The sequence below is a fragment of the Somniosus microcephalus genome, chromosome 19 (genome assembly GCF_052327205.1).
Source record: "Somniosus microcephalus isolate GS21.2 chromosome 19, FLI_Smic_1.0, whole genome shotgun sequence".
NCBI classification, from domain to species: domain Eukaryota; kingdom Metazoa; phylum Chordata; class Chondrichthyes; order Squaliformes; family Somniosidae; genus Somniosus; species Somniosus microcephalus.
Genome location: NC_141005.1, coordinates 15229493 through 15246984, shown reverse-complemented (window position 1 = coordinate 15246984; position 17492 = coordinate 15229493). Strand labels below are relative to the sequence as shown.

The 17492-nt window shown below is 49.1% G+C and overlaps 1 protein-coding gene across 1 annotated transcript in view; it reads right to left on the bottom strand.

The window, feature by feature from the left end:
* LOC147103571 (uncharacterized) overlaps positions 1–17492 on the bottom strand; it is a 25820-nt gene extending 8328 nt beyond the window's left edge. The window contains exon 1 of the mRNA XM_086012015.1: positions 16671–17492. Coding sequence (XP_085868141.1) covers positions 16671–17453 — 783 coding nt within the window. The 5' untranslated portion in view covers positions 17454–17492. The remainder of the gene's footprint in view (positions 1–16670) is intronic.

Genomic DNA, 17492 nt, shown 5'->3' with positions numbered 1-17492 from the left:
TGCCACCTGACGTAGCACCACCACCTCAGGAGGACGCGCAGGAGGACCATGAGGAGGAGGAGGAGGAGGAGGAGTACCAGGCCAGGAGGGAGCCACAAGGTCCAAGGGCCGTCCGCCGGCGGCTTATTGAACGACACTTCTAGGCCCCCTGTCAGGGAATGGCTTGTGGCAATGAACGCACCTGAATGCAGCCGCTCCGCAAGCCCTCAGCCGCTTAACGCAACAACCACTGGAAACATGACACCTGGACAAGCTGAATAAATAAAAAGCTTTATTTAACAAACTCAGGGCCCTTCCCACATGAAACAGAAAAACAGACAACACCCCCCAAAAAACTGTGAAAAGATTATCTCACTCCCACAACCTGGGGAGGAATAACAAAACTTGCCCATCCAATTGGCTTTCCTCCTCGGCCTTACCAAAAGAAGCCCCCCCCACAACAGAACACAAACACCCCCATATAAAAAACCATTGGCCTTCATCCTCGGCCTTACCAAAAGAAGGCCCCCCCACAACACAAACACCCCCATATAAAAAACACCGTTGCCACCATACTCTACTGGGTGTGCCGAGAGGGCGAGTCCTTGTGCAGCCTTGTGCGGCCCCTGCCCGACCTGTTGCTCCGCCTCAACCTGGGCCCTGTGGGTGTTGCAAGGCTGGGGGAAGGCTCCTGAGGGGCAGAATGCGTGACGGCAGATGCCCTTGGGGGTCGGCCTAGACGAGGTCCGGCCCTGGAGGGGCCGGCTGCTGACTGCTGCAGCTGTGGCTGCGCAGCATCAGTCTCTGCAGCAGCTCGTCGCACCTTGGCTGGGGGAGTTGCAGTGGCGGCTGCAGCAATGGGGGCAAGCTGGCTGATGGCACGCGCTCGCTGTTCGCCAGAGACACTGGCACTCGGCCGGGCTGGCAGTGCAGCAAGCGCAGCAATCTGGTGGAGTCCAGACCGCTGTGCTGCAGCAGGGCGGCGGGTGCCCTGGCAATGCTTCCGCGACACAGCGAGTGTGGCAGAAGTGAGTGCCCGAACTGCCCTGGTCTGTGCCCGCATCAGATCAGTGAGTGTCTGCACGGCACCACTCATGAACTCGCGACTCGCGTCCTGCGCTTCCGCGAGTTGGTGGACACCCCTGTCCTGCGCTGCCGCGAGTTGGTGGACACCCCTGTCCTGTGCTGCCGCGAGTTGCTCGACAACCCTGTCCTGTGCTGCCGCGAGTTGCTCAACACCCCTGGCCTGTGATTCCCCGAAAGCGGCCACACTATGAGCCAGGGACTCAATGGCCTGAGGCAACTGTCCCACAACCCCCATGAACTCCTTGTGGCGCCGCTCCGAATCCGCCGACATTTGATCAAGGAGGCGCACCTCCTGGGCGAGGTCCGTCTCCGGACTGGAGGCCGGACTCTCCCTCTGGGGAGAAGGCCGGCGTTCTGCCCGACCCTTCCCGCGTGCCTGGATGGCACTGGGCCCAGGAGCTACACCCCCCTGCAACACTTCCCCCTGGCTCTCTTCCAGGCAAGACGTGTCCCCTCTATTGCCATCCCCTGGCGCAGATGATGCTTCCCCCGATGTGCCGCCTTCCTGTTGGTCCTCGTCGTGCTCCTCTTCCGAGGGTCTGGCACTCTCTGCTTCAGGGACCTCCTCCTCACCAGCTGAAAGCAGGAAGGCACAAGAGTAGCTTTAGAGTGAGGACAGGGCGTCAGCAAGGGAGGCATGAGTGGTGGCATTCAGCGCATTGGTCGGACAGTGGCAAAGGATGTAGATCTGATGCGCTAGGGGAACGAGAGAGGTCCAAACGGTCATGTCCTTACCATTGGGTCGCAGCACAGGGTCGGCATCTCCAATGGCAACAGGGCCAACCACCCGGCCACGCATGAGTCGAGCCACGCTCTCCTCCAGCTCACTGAGCTCCTGGAACTGGGCACGGCCTCCCCCTGTGACATTCTGGCTCTTCAAATTCCGGGCCATCTTGGCCTGCAAGAGAAAGGACGGCCTCTAAGTACATTGCGGTGGCCTGTTGTTGTGTGCACTGCCTCCCATGGTGGAATAGCTTGGCCAGTGTGGTGCCCTGTTGTTGTGTGCACTGCCTCCCATGGTCGAATAGCTTGGCCAGTGTGTTAAGTGCAGAAAGTGCTATTGAGGATCATGCCAGTGCCATAGCTGCGGGAGGAGGGCTGGCCATTAGGCCTTTGAGGTCCCTTTGCCCATAATGTGAGGTGCACATGCAAGGATGAGGAGGACACTGGAAAGGGTACTCACCTTGACCATCCGAGTGAGGTCGTTGTACTTCTTGCGGCATTGGTCACCAGTCCTGGGGACATCGCTGTTGACTGACACCCTCTGGGCGATTTTCCTCCAGGCTCTCCTGTACTGCCTCCTGGGAGCCTTCTTGCCACTGTCCGGGCACAAGATCTCTTTGTACCTTTCCAACCCCCTAACCAGCACCCTCAAAGCATGCTGGGAGAAGCGCTGCGCTCGTTCACGGGCCTTCTCCATGGCTTCAGGTGCTATTTGGGTCCACCAGCAGTGTTCAGGCCTAGCTGCAGGGCTCCACTATCCAGGGCATGGCTGCAGACAAAGTCGACCCTTCCCCCTTTAAGAGCTGGCCGGCGTCAGGGTGTCTGCTGTCAATCAAAACATGACCGCACCTGCGCTGCACCCGGCCTCGGCGTTATCAGTCCGCACCGCCGGCTTAGCGCCTGAAGATAGGAGTGCAACGCCAGTTTCAGCGCTCGCCCAAACTCTTGGCCAGATCTACTGAATTTCGGCGAAGTGACCTGCAGTTTCCGGCGGGCGCTAACTTTAGCGACCGCCCGACTTTACCGCCCCAAAAGTGGCTATACTGAATTTCTAGGCCCTATTCTGTATGCAAGAAGTATGATTCATGTGCTCCTTCATCTGAAAATTACTATATATTTGAGTTAAACACTCATCACAGGCACTGAGAACACTCTCACCTTCAAATAAGCAGTTTTTAAAAATAAACTGTATCTCATATTTTTGGCTGTTTTTCTCTTTCAACATTTGGGGGAAAAATTCGGTCACGCCCCCTTTGGGACGCTAACTTCGCCGGGACTACCTTTAGCGCCCCACGGCGTAAATTGAATGGTAGCGCCCCAAGCAGGAGGCGGGGCGCTACAAGACGCGCTTCCCCTCCTTCCTGGGGCGTTACCACTCAATATCGCGGCACTACACGCAACTGCGCCACGCGCGTTGGCACGTAGCGCCACGGTACTGGAGGCCTCCCTCCTCTGATTAAAGGGGAGGGGCCTAGCGCAGCGTGCAACGGGGCCCTGCTGGACCATCGGGGAACGGGGTGCCGTGAAAACAGCTCAGCACTCGAGAGGAGCGCCGGGCCAACCGATCGCGGCCTGCACCCCGCAGGAAGAAGCGGAAGGGGGCAGGTGTTGGCAGGCAGCCCAGAAAAAAATGGCCACCCGGCACCTGCCCTTTAATTAGCGCGGCCGCAAAGACGCCACCCTGGCCCTGTCGGACATATCGTCTAGTGGTAGGTCAGGGGGCGTGACCGAAGTCTACAGCCGGGGCGCTACCGGCTACCGCCACCGTTAACATCCTGCTAAATTTCGCGGGAGGCGTCAGTGGCGTCGCGCCCAGGCGCTAGGGGCGTCGCGCCCCGTTAGCGCCCCCTGTTCTCAACCCAAAGCAACCCAATTTTTCCCCGAGTTCCTCACCCCACACTCACCATTTCTACCTCAAAGGAAAGCCAATTGACCTGCTCTGCGAATATTGCTTGATAGTCAACCACTAAGGTAGGCTAAGGGTAAAGGCTTATGATAACCTTAAGTTGTACTTTTGTATGACTTAGAAAATGTCATTGGTGGTGCTGTTGAGTCACCATTGGAGGAGCTGGAAGAATGGGTGGAAATTGACGCTGCGGATTCACTGGTCATTTGGTGTTACCCTACCACTTCTAGTCAGGTATAGACGGTCTCATCCCTAAACCTAGCAAGAGGCTAATTTGAATGTGATAATGAGTAGTTTAAGCACTGGAAGTATACGCAGGGTCTGAAGAACCTGTTGGTAAAGGGTGTCTATGAACGTCAAGAGTGTCAAAGGAATGCAGAGAAGGAAGCTGCGCCCTCCATTTTAACAATCCTAAAAGTTGAAGTGGAAAACTATATTATTTCAGAAGGTGCATTCTAGGGAGTTTAGTTTGTGGAGAAATTGTGAGCCTATTTGTTGTCCAGTTTTCAGTTATTTCTTTGCACTTTTATTTCAAATGCTGGCATGGGGCTCTCCATGGAAAATCTACTTTTTTTTAAATTCATTGCCTGCATTTATTGCCTAACCCTAATTTCCCTTGAGAAGGTGGTGGTGAACTGCTGATTTGGTACAACTGAGTGGCTTGCTAGGTGATTTCAGATAACAGTTAAGAGTCAACCACACTGCTGTGGGTCTGGAGTCAAATATAGGCCAGACCAGGTAAGGGCGGCAGATTTCCTTCCCTAAAGGACACTAGTGAACCAGATGGGTTTTTACAACAATCCGATAGTTTTATGGTCACTTTTCCAGATTTATTAATTAACTGAATTTTAATTCCCCAGCTGCCGTGGTAGGGATTTGAACTCCTGTCTCCCGGTCATTAACTTCATGTCTCTGGATTACTAGTCCAGTAACACAGCCACTATGCTACCGTACCCATGTTTCCTGAAGGAAGAAGAGGAGGAGGGCATGAGGTGTGCTGCAGGTTAAAGTGCAGCACAGGCACATTTTACAGCAACATAAACTGAATATATGGCCAGCGACAATCATATCTCAAACTTGTCTGAGGAACAGTGCATCAGGAGGTAGCGCTTCAGTAGCGAGCCTGTGCGGAGCAGACCTCCATCCATGTTCCACCGTACGCATGACCCTGATAGCGACAGTGAAGGTTACCACTGTCCTCAATTGATACTTGTCAGGATCCTTCAAAATGCCCACAGTAGCGATTGCACACTACTGCCAGTCTACTATGATCCCCAATGCATAAACAATCATCTATCCGCCCTGCACAATGACCGACCACATCCTACCCAATATTGGCCAGTGCTGTATCTCAACTCCCATTTGTCCCATTCTTTCCCTCGAATGAAATGTTGCACAAATTAATAGCAAGAAACTCCCTGGACACAATTGCTTAGCGGCTACCAAATATTTATCCCCGATAATAAGTATTTTGTGCGTGTGACCCTACTGATGTGCGTCACTGTGTTTCCCTTTTCTGAAACTCTATGATCGATGTGCTTGTGAACCTAATCTGCTGTTAGAACATAAGAACATAAGAAATAGGAGCAGGAGTAGGCTATTCGGCCCCTCGGGCCTGCTCCGCCATCCAATAAAATCATGGCTGATCTGATCTTGGCCTCAACTCCACTTTCCTGCCCGCTCCCCATAACCCTCGACTCCCTTGTAGCTCAAATATCTGTCAATCTCCGCCTTGAATATATTCAATGACTCCGCCTCCACAGCTCTCTGGGGAAGAGAATTCCAAAGATTCACGACCCTCTGAGAGAAGAAATTCCTCCTCATCTCCATTTTAAATGGGTGACCCCTTATTCTGAAACTATGGCCCCGAGTTCCAGATTCGCCCACTAGGGGAAACATCCTCTCAGCATCTACCTTGTCCAGCCCCCTCAGAATCTTATATGTTTCAATAAGATCACCTCTCATTCTTCTAAACTCCAATGAGTATAGGCCCAACCTGCTCAACCTTTCCTCATAAGACAACCCCTTCAACTCAGGAATCAACCTAGTGAACCTTCTCTGAACTACCTCCAATGCAAGTATATCCCTCCTTAAATAAGGAGGCCAAAACTGTACGCAGTACTCCAGGTGTGGTCTCACCAACGCCCTGTACAGTTGTAGCAAGACTTCCCTACTTTTATACTCCATCCCCCTTGAAATAAAGGCCAATATCCCATTTGCCTTCCTAATTACTTGCTGTACCCGCATGCTAACTTTTTCTGTTTTATGTATGAGGACATCGAGATCCCTCTGTACCGCAGCATTCTGTAGTCTCTCTCCATTTAAATAATATTTTGCTTTTTTATTCTTCCTACCAAAGTGGATAACCTCACATTTTCCCACATTATACTCCATCTGCCAAATTTTTGCCCACTCACTTAACCTATCCAGACTCTTTGGCCTAGATTTTCAGTGTGCCGTGAGGCGGGCTTTTAGGCGGGCGGGGGGCAAAAATCCCGAATTCGAGGGTCCCGACACCATCCCGCCCAAAACCCGCCTCCACGTAAGTTTCAGAGGAGGCGGGTACCCGCCCCACACTGGGACCCGCCGACCCAAGGCGGGAAGGGATTAGTGCCAATTAACTGCCTGTTAACAGGTAGTTAACAGGCAGTTTTTAGCCTAATCCCTATTTTGAGAGGTGTCGTGTGGGATTCCCGACAGCTCCAAACCACGCCAGGTTAGAGCAGGCGGGCTGTCGGGTTGAAGGACTTGGAGGGGTCACGATGTCGGTGTTCAGGTGAGTGATGGGTGCATGAGTGCAAAGGTAAGTATGTTTGGTGTGTCTAAAGTGTGTAAAGAAGTTTAAATTACCTGTACTTATCTTAACAGCCTTTCTTCCTGTAGGCGTCGGGAGCCCATCACTCAGCCAGCACTGAAAGCTGAATGGCTGCAATCTGTCAAAAGTGACAGCCTTCAGCTTTTAGTGCCGGTGAGAGTTCTAACTGAGTCTGTGTAGAAGGACTCAGGTTAGAAGTCAGACTGTCAGTGTTTGACAGCTTCAAGCAGCTGTGAAACACTGATATTTCATCTGTCAAGACCTCTTGACAGATGAAATTTCAGTCTGTGACGTCACCTGTTGCCGAGTGGCCCTTAATTGGCCTGCTGAGCTCGCTGGGCGGGCTCAACAAGGTCAATCAAGGGAAAATCGCGTGGATTGGCCGGATGTCGATGTAGGCGAGACTAAAACCCGAAAGTTGTAGTCCTGCCTCCTTCCTGACAGCTTAATGAAAATCGACCCCTTTGTGTCCTCCTCATAACTTGCTTTCCCACCTATCTTTGTATCATCGACAAATTTGGTTCCTTTCATATGCTCATGTGTGGCCTAAGTCAGTGAAGTGGTCGTATGCCGAGTGTCAGTTTGGGGCCGGCAGTATTTTCAAATGACTCTCCTGCCATCGGCAGCGTGAGGCTCAGGCGATTTCAACTCCCGGGCCTCATCTGCATGTCCCCGGTCAGTTACCCACCCGAAACTTGCTGCTGCCAGTGGATGAGAGTCAATGTCAGGCGGCAGAATGCGGCGGCCAGGGGCCCGGCACTCGTGCCAAAAGTCACGGAAAGGGGGTTTGAGGAAGGCCTTGCCATCGGGAAGTGGGGAGGAGCCCCGGGGCAGGGGAGGCCCAAGCTTTCCTTGCGAGGACTGGAGGAATACTTCCCTGCTCCTCCTGAATCCATTAAGAAAGTTTTTCTTTTTAAAAAGAACTTACCTGTTTGGACCTCTCCTGGCCCCAACTCTTCTTCCCAATGGGTTGACCTGGCAGGAAAGCCACAACCGCTCTGGTCAGTGGTTAAAATAGCAGTCAGGCCCCAATCTGCGTATCTAAAAAAGGACCACGCATGTGTCCTTGCCGCTTGCTGAGAAGAGCAGGTTAAAATGGAAGACTGCGGAAAGGGAGAGGGTCGTCGTGGGGTAAGTATCTCAGGTGAGTTTAACAGCCTGCCTGCCCGGTTTGGGTTAAAATCGCTCCTTGTGTGTTTGATAGTGATGGAACGATTGCTATGGTAAACTACACCATCAGCTCACAGGTTTAAATTGTTGAATATATCATTTGCACTTTAATTTAAAATGTAACTCCCCGTTTCTTCTCAATTAACTATTATAATAATAGTGTCATAAGGTGAATTGCAACCATTCACTGGTCAATTCATGACATCAGCCAGTGAAGAGGAGAATGTGGCTTTGGCAATTATGGTTAAGCCATATAGTCTGGATTTTGAAGTTTCACCAGTAGTTTTCAATAAGGGTAACAATTAAAATGTCAATACTCTGGGAGCTCCTCCAATGCAATAGCAAAATACTGCGGATGCTGGAAATCTGAAACAACAACAGAAAATGCTGAAAACACTCAGCATCATGGAGAGAGAAACAGAGCTAACGTTTCAGGTTGATGACCCTTCGTCAGAACTGGAAAAAGTTAGAGATGTAACAGTCTTGAGCAAGTGTGGGGCAGGGAAAGGGAGGAGGGGAAGAAAGAACAAAGGGAAGGTCTGTGATAGGATGGAAGGCAGGAGAGATTAAAAGATAAAAGGAATGATGGTGGAAGGCAAAAGGAGATGGTAATGAGACAAGTTAAGAAACAAAGGATGGGTCTAGATGAGGTGTAAATGACAATGGCAGAATGAAAGACAGCTGCTATGTGAAAAAAAAAGAAAACATAGGGGCCGAGATTATAGTCTGAAATTGTTGAACTCGATGTTGAGTCCAGAAGGCTGTAAAGTGCCTAATCGAAAGATGAGGTGCTGTTCCTCGAGCTTACGTTGAGCTTCATTCGAACGGTGTAAGAGGCCGAGGACAGAGAGATCAGAGTGGGAGTGGAGCGGAGAATTAAAGTGACAGGCGACTGGAAGCTCGGGGTCACGCTTACAGACTGAACGGAGGTGTTCCGCAAAGCGGTCACCCAATCTGCGTTTGGTCTCCCCAATGTAGAGGAGACCGCATCATGAGCAGCGAATACAGTGTACTAAATTGCAAGAAGTGCATGCAAATCGCTGTTTCACCTGGAAGGAGTGTTTGGGGCCCTGGACAGTGGGAAGGGAGGAGGTGAAAGGGCAGGTGTTGCATCTCCTGTGTTTGCTCGGGAAGGTGCTGTGGGAAAGGCAGTGGAGCAGGGTGTCGTGGAGGGAGCGGTTCCTTCGAAATGCTGGGAGGGGAAGATGAGTTTGGTGGTGGGATAGAAACATAGAAAAATAGGAACAGGAGTAGGCCATTCGGCCATTCGAGCTTGCTCCATCATTCAATGAGATCATGGCTGGTCCTCTATCTCAATACCATATTCCCGCTCTCTCCCCATCACGCTAGAGGTGGCGGAAATGGCAGAGGATGATCCGTTGAATGTGGAGGCTGGTGGGGTGACAGGTGAGGACAAGGGGAACTCTATCGTTGTTCTGGGAGGGAGGGGAAGGGGTGAGAGCAGAAGTGCGGGAAATGGAACAGACACGGTTGAGGGCCTTGTCAACCACGGTAGAGGGGAATCCTTGGTTGAGGAAAAAGGAAGACACGTCGGAAGCACTAGTATGGAAGGTGGCATCGTCAGAACAGATACGGCAGAGACAGAGAAACTGGGAGAATGGAATAGAGTCCTTACAGGAAGCTGGGTGGGAGGAAGTGTAGTCCAAGTAGCTGTGGGAGTCAGTGGGCTTATAGTGGATGTTGGTCGATAGCCTATCCCCAGAAATGGAGGCAGAGAAGTCGAGGAAGGGAAGGGAAGAGTCGGAGATGGACCATGTGAAGGTGAGGGAAGGGTGGAAATTGGTAGCAAAGTGAATGAAATTTTATAGTCCTGGGCGAGAGCAGGAAACAGCACCGATATAGCTCCTCCAATGGCCTAGTTTCTGAGTGCTGATCTTTATCCACTGACCCCTTCTGGAAAGTGGACCTGTATTGTTGCCAGGCTGGGTCTGCTGTGATCAGATAGCCTCCCTGGCAAGTCTTGCACATGAATAATGGCCACTTGTATGAGGTACCATACCTCAGGGAGAAGGACTCAATGCTTCAGCAAGTGGGAGGGGATAAAACTGGTGAGGGAAAAAAAACCTCACCATGCCTGAAATCTTAATCCACATCTCATTATATATTAATGTGAAATGTGTTTGCCTTTAGAACTTGCAGCCAGCCATTTACTCTGACTGGAATCACATGCTAGCACTCTTCTGGGACTTATGGTTCTAATTACCTCCAGTCAGCTGAGTCACAGCTGTCAAGATAAACAAATCCAACAAATTTTATATGGCTGTATCTGATCAATTATTCAGAATTAGAACCTGATCTTTTTATGCTACATTGTCAAATGCTTCAGAATTACATTAAATTGTGGCCATGCACATTTCTATCTGAAAGAATAATCCATGATGAATTATAGTGAAGCTAACTTTTCCTTTTTTTAAGTGACTTTTATACTGTAAGTACTGTTTTGGTGCCTGTTTCAAAGCAATGCGAACCTAACAATATCGAGTCATCCTCCTGGCTACACACCGCTCTTTAAAATCTTAAAAGGTGGTTCAAGCAGAATCTTCCCTCGGGAAATGAATGTCAGCTTTTGCTCAGTTGGTAACACTCTTGCCTCTGAGTCAGAAGTAAGAAGTCACACAACACCAGGTTATAGTCCAGTTTTATTTGAAATCACAAGCTTTCGGAGCGCTGCTCCTTCGTCAGGTGAAGACTTCACCTGACGAAGGAGCAGCGCTCCGAAAGCTTGTGATTTCACCTGACGAAGGAGCAGCGCTCCGAAAGCTTGTGATTTCAAATAAAACTGTTGGACTATAACCTGGTGTTGTGTGACTTCTTACATTTGTCCACCCCAGTCCAACACCGGCATCTCCACACTCTGAATCAGAAGGTTGTGGGTTCAAAATCCCACTCCAGACACTTGAGCACAAAAATCTAGGCTGACACTCCAGTGCAGTACTGAGGGGGTGCTGCACTGTCAGAGGTGCTGCCTTTGGGTGAGACGTTAAACCGAGGCCCTGTCTGCCCTCTCAGGTGGATGTAAATGATCCCATGGCACTAAGCAGGGGAGTTCTCCCCGGTGTCTTGGGCCGATATTTATCCCTCAACCAACATCGCTAAAGCAGATTATCTGGTCATTATCAAATTGCTGTTTGTGGGAGCTTGCTGTGTGCAAATTGGCTGCCGTGTTTCCTACATTACAACAGTGATTACACTTCAAAAAGTACTTCATTGGCTGTAAAGCGCTTTGGGTCATCCGGTGGTTGTGAAAGGCGCTGTATAAATGCAAGTCTTTCTTTCTTTCAGTTGGGTAGAGTTCATGATAGAACAAACTGTATATAATCAATGGGAGGAATGGGATTGCTGGAAGGAACAGGTTTTTCCCATTCCAAGCTTTCATATGTTCCTATGTGAGACACCAGTCAATAAATGTTGTAAATTATTGGGGGTATAATCACAGCTAAGCACAATCCTAGCAGTAGATGCTAGCTCAATCATTTTAAATCTGAGATTGATAGATTTTTGTTAGACAAGGGTATTAAGGGATATGGAGCCAAGGCAGGTAGATGGAGATAGGCTACAGATCAGCCATGATCTGACTGAATGGTGGAACGTGTTCGAGGGGCTGAATGGCCTCCTCCTGTTCCTGTGTTCTTCTTACCTGATGTCGGCACACACATGAACTTTCTGTCAGAGGTCATTAAATAGGTATCGGGAGTGGGAATGCTCGCAGATTTTACCTTTCTACGGGCCAGAATTTCCTACTCCAGTTGTATCGCCCACCATAAGTACGTTACAACATAACCTCAGAAGTTTGAGCTGCCGAACAATGCTCTTTCATTGACCAATTTTAAAATAACGCTACGAGGTTGTTGAGTCTGTGTTTCCAAATGTAGTTATGCTGAATAACTGGACAAGACTACAGAAATAATTAAACAGGTCTTTAGTAATTGAGGGTCAGGGCTGAACTGGAATACACTTTGCTCCACAGGGTTTATATACCGGTGTGGTCACCACCGGTACTACAATGTACAAGAGCCATCAAAAAGTAGTCCATCACCTTAAGGTATCCTCTTAAGGTGGTACAGGTTACATACACTACAATTCCTCCCCTTTTAGCTTAACAGTGTACACCCCAATTTAAACATTACATGGATAACATATATACAACTTTCACACAAAACTGTTCAAAGATTCAGTCTCTGAGGAGGCCTCCTGATCCGGGCCGGATAACACCTTTCAGGGGTCTCTGGTTCTCGTTGCTGGGGTGACTCATCCATTTGATCTCCTATGGATTGAACATCATCATGTACGTTCGAGTCTGAGGTAGATGCTACAGGCTCAATAACTTCTTCAACTGGTGTCTCTGCCGTAGACATGGGGTCGACCCTTGTTCTCGATTCCACAAGTTGGTCAGCATGACGTCGTATTACGTTCTCTCCAACGTCTACCGTGTACATCAAGGGTCCTTGTCGGGCACGAATTGTTCCGGATTGCCATTTATCATTCCTATAGTCCCTGGCCAACACTGGTTGTCCTATTTCGAAACTCCGAGTGGCCTTGTTATTTATGTGCTGGAATTGCTTGTTTTCGACTTCCCTACGCACATTGGGTTTTAACAAATCCAACCGGGACCGCAAACTGTTGTTATAGAACATTATGGCAGGGCTTTGATTTGTCACTGCATGCGTGGCATTTCGATATGCCATCAGGAAATTGTCCACCTTGTGTTGTAGTGGAATATGGTCTTCGCTCATGGCCTTTATCACCTTTTTGAACGTTTGTACAAATCTCTCGGCCAACCCATTTGTAGCCGGATGATATGGGGCAGATGTATAGTGTTTCACCCCATTCTTTTTCATGAATTTCTGGAATTCTTCTGACACGAACTGTGGTCCGTTGTCTGAACATATTTGTTCCGGCAACCCATTCCTTGCAAATATGGTTCTTAGAACTGCGATCGTCTTTTCAGAGGTAGTGGTCGACATCTTAATCACTTCTGGCCATTTAGAATGTGCGTCTACTGCTATCAAAAACATGGAATCCATGAATGGACCTGCAAACTCGATATGCACACGTTGCCATGGGGTTGAAGGCCATTCCCACGGATGCAGCGGTGCAATTGGAGGTGCGTTTTGAACTTTTTGGCACCCTGAGCAGCTTTTAGTCAGATCCTCTATTTGTTTGTCGATACCTGGCCACCACACATAAGCCCTAGCAAGGCTTTTCATCTTGACTCCCCCCAGATGACCTTCATGCAATTCCTTCAGAACTCTCTCCCTTAATTTAGGAGGAATAATCACCCTTGTTCCATACATCAATGTTCCTTGACAGACGGACAGCTGTTCTCGTCTGGCTGAGAATGCTGGTAACAGTGGGTCGCCATGTGCTGGCCATCCCTTCACTGTCACATCGTAGACCTGAGACAGTGTCGGGTCGTTTCGGGTCTCTCTCTCAATACCCGCATTGGTGACTGGTAAGCATTCGATGATGGTCGAGTGAAATATCTCGACAGGGTCAACTGCCGGTGCCTCTTCCGCTGTAGGTAGTGGCAGGCGCGACAGCCCATCAGCATTACCATGTTGCTTTGTACCTTTGAATTCAATATCATATTGATGTGCCCCTAGGAAAAGGGACCATCGCTGAAGCCTCTGCGCCGTCATAACCGGAACACCCTTCTTAGGGTTAAAAATGGAAACCAACGGCTGGTGATCTGTCAGCAGCGTAAACTTTTGGCCTTGCAGGTAATGGTTAAATTTCTTAACTCCCCACACGAGGCTGAGAGCCTCCCTATCTATCTGAGCATAGTTGCGCTCTGCGGAGGTCAATGATCTGGATGCGAACGCGACTGGCCTTTCCAAGCCATTTGGAAACTTATGTGAGAGCACTGCCCCGATACCATATGGAGAAGCATCACAAGCTAAGCGAATAGGCAGCGTTGGGTTAAAGTGAGCCAACACTTCCTTAGAGGTGATCAGTGCCTTGCTTTTTTGAAAAGCCCGCTTACAATCATCGCTCCACTTCCATGGTATTCCCATTTGCAAAAGAGTGTTCAGCAGGTGTAACACCGTGGATAAATTTGGAAGAAACTTGTGGTAATAGTTAACCAACCCAAGGAACGACCTCAACTGGGATACATTTTCCGGAGCGGGAGCTTTCACAACAGCTTCGATCTTGTCAGGTGACTTATGGAGCCCCTCCTGGTCAATGACGTGGCCGCAGTACAAGATTCGCTTTTGAAAGAACTCACATTTCTGGCGATTAACTCTGAGCCCATATTCTTTCAATCTGGTGAGCACCTGCTCCAAATTCGCGAGGTGATCCTTATCATCATCTCCTGTAATCAGAATGTCATCCAGGTAGCATTGTGTGCCTGGAATTCCCTGCAATACCTGCTCCATGGCCCTTTGCCAAATCGCTGGAGCCGATGCCACTCCAAAAACCAGTCTATTATACCGATATAAGCCCTTATATGTGTTGATTGTGAGATACTGGCATGACGCTTCATCAACTTCCATCTGTAGGTACGCCTGCGCCAGGTCTATCTTGGTGAAGTGTTTCCCGCCAGACAGCGAAGCGAAGATATCTTCAATCCGCGGAAGCGGATATTGCACCGTGTGAAGAACCGGATTAACAGTGATCTTGAAATCGCCACAGATGCGAACCTTCCCAGGTTCCCCCGGCGTGTTGCTCAACGAACGCTTCATGACAGGAACAATGGGTGTGGCCCATTCGCTCCAGCCCACCTTTGACAGTACTCCTGAACATTCTAGCCCTTCCAGCTCTGCTTCCACAGCAGGTCGTATCGCATAAGGTATCGGTCTGGCTTTGAAAAATTTTGGGTTTGCATGTTCTTCAACCTTGATGTTTGCCGTAATTCCTTTCAGTGTTCCCAGTCCCTGTTGGAACACCTCCTTAGCATCGTCCAATATTTTGGACAGTCGTTTAGGTTTGACGTCGTCCTCTTTACAGGAATCTACAGTCAGTGCTTGTATGGAATGCCAGTCCACATTTATTCTCCGGATCCATTCCCGTCCCAGTAGTGGCGGACCTCCATCAGGTAACACATACAAGTCCATTTCCTGACTTCTTTACCATTGTAGACCACATTTACTTTTATCTTTCCGATGGGGTATACTATTTGCCCCGTGTATGTTTTCAATACAATCTCCGTATCCCTCAGGGGAATGTGCGAGAATAACCTTTTGTAATCTTGCTTATTCATGACCGTCAATGCCGATCCAGTGTCCAATTCCATCTTCACTTGGACTCCTGCTATCCGAAGCATGACCCAGATAGTTTGGTGGTCTGCTGTGTTACCCACATTATGTATTTTTAGACAACCCAGTTCCTTACTGCTGGAGTCTGAATCCATCTTCTGTTCATCCGAACTGTTCTCTGTCACCTTGTGTACTTTTTTGTACTTCTCCTGCAGCGACTTTTTGCTGCTGGTCTTCTTTCCTGACCGGCATACTCTCGCTATGTGACCAAGTTTGCCACATTGCCTGCATTCTTTATCTTTGAACCAGCACTGGTTCTGGTCATGCGTTGTCCTTCCGCAACAATAGCACTTTACTGCGCCCAATGCCATTTCATTGGTGCTGAATTCCAATGGCCTTTGCTGTATCTCTGCAGCGCCTCGTGCTGCTGCCTCGTGCGATGCTGCAATGCTGAAAGCTTTGTCCAGCGTAAGATCCTTTTCCTCTAGCAGTCGCTTCTGGGTTCCTTCCCTTAGGAGCCCACACACAAACTTATCTCTCAGTGCGTCTGCTAGTCCTGTACCGAACTGACAGTACTTTGATAACTTGCGCAGTTCGATTAAGAATTCAGCGTTGCTTTCCTCTTTAAGTTGAATTCTTTTGTAGAATTTAAATCGTTCCGCTATCAGCAGCGGCGTGGGGTTTAAATGCTCTTGCAGGATAGTAACAATATCCACGAAACTCTTTCCTACCGGTTTATCTGGTGTTACAAGGTTCCTTAATAACCCGTACGTCTTCGCACCCATCGAGTTTAATAGGGTTAGTGCTTTCTTATCCTCCGGTACCTCATTCGTTGTACAGTAAACTTTGACGCGTTCCACATAAGTGGCCTAATCTTCCACATCGCTATCAAAAGCAGTGATGTTACCCGTTTTTGGCATCCTTGTTGAGTTTCCTTTCCTTCGGATATGATTATTATTTTATTTTATTTTTTTCAAAATGGCGGCTTCCCGCACTTGGCGGCTTTTCCCGCGCTTGTCTTCTTCCCCCGCCGACTCAAAATGGCGATTACCGCGCTGTTGCCGTTCTCGCCTCCCAGCGGTCCTTTATTTTCCCCTACGCTGCTGCTCTTGTTCCCCGCCGCTCCCGCGGTCCTTGTGGACATAAACGTTTTTGTGGCTGCTGCGCGTCTCTGCCCCGATTGCAGTCCGGCCCCTGACACCGGCTGCGGTCATGTTCTCCACCCTTTTCGTCGTTTCCCTCCCCTTCTCTTACTGACAACTCGGCCGACTTCCCCCCCGTGTCGCTCGATCGGGCTTACCCGCCGCTGTGGTCGAAGGGATGTTCACTGATGTTTGACTTCGTGACCAGAAACCAACCCGGGTTCCCGATTGCCTCCCGTGCTATGCAGTGCCCAGCAGGATGTTGAGGGTGGATGTCCTTGATCGACGCCTGTTTCAGAGGCGAAGCTTCCTTTGATGCAACTGCCGCTAGGTAAGATCAGACTCGTCGCCACTGTTGAGTCTGTGTTTCCAAATGTAGTTATGCTGAATAACTGGACACAGACTACAGAAATAATTAAACAGGTCTTTAGTAATTGAGGGTCAGGGCTGAACTGGAATACACTTTGCTCCACAGGGTTTATATACCGGTGTGGTCACCACCGGTACTACAATGTACAGGAGCCATCAAAAAGTAGTCCATCACCTTAAGGTATCCTCTTAAGGTGGTACAGGTTACATACACTACAGAGGTCAATTTGTTTTAAGCACAAATGGCAAAAAAATGAACCTACCTTCTTTGCCGTGGATGATTTGCTTTTGAAATAGCATACTTGGGAGGGCCACGGTTTGTAGTCGTGTATAGAACTGGATTCAGCTGCACCTTTTCTAGAGATTGCTGAATTTACTTTGGCTCCGGAAGCGTTGCTCTTGTTCACTTTAGTCTTTGGTTGTGTTGTTTTCCCTTGAGTTGATTCTGAAGGCGTCTTTGAGCTTCTCGGTTGGCTTGGATGCGGGGTTAAATCTCCATCGTCCAAACTGATCTGTTCATGCTGCACATGTCTTGATAGCTCTGGGCTGGCCGCTGGCTTTTCCGAGTCATTCTTTTGCGAATCGGCGAAATCTTTAACTCTTTTGTCAAAACTTCTTTTAATATCCACCGTCTTGCGTGCCGGCTTGGAACGTGAACTTTGATTGGCTGATATCTGATTTCGGGAGCCGGTAGAACCTCTGCTTGATATTTTTTCAGTCACCAGTTTTTCAACCAATTCCTTCACCACGTCTTCCAGAACTTTTAAGAATTTGCTTTCTTCCAAAACTATCACGAGGTCGTCACATGAAACTTCGGATGATTCTGGGCAAAATTTGGAGTCGCTTTGTGCCCTCGGATTTTTGGATTTGCTGGCTGATGCTTGCTTTTGTGAGCCATGGTCATTTGGGTCACTGAATGTGGTACTAACAAAAGATGTATTGTCTTCATTTGTGTGATATGAGGATGAAAATGCTGAAGTGTCATTGGATTTGGAGTCATCTTGATTTTCAAACATTCCGTCCTTTGTAGAGGCTCCCGATATCATTGTTTGGTCATTTTCAACGTTGTTTACAGATCCTAAATG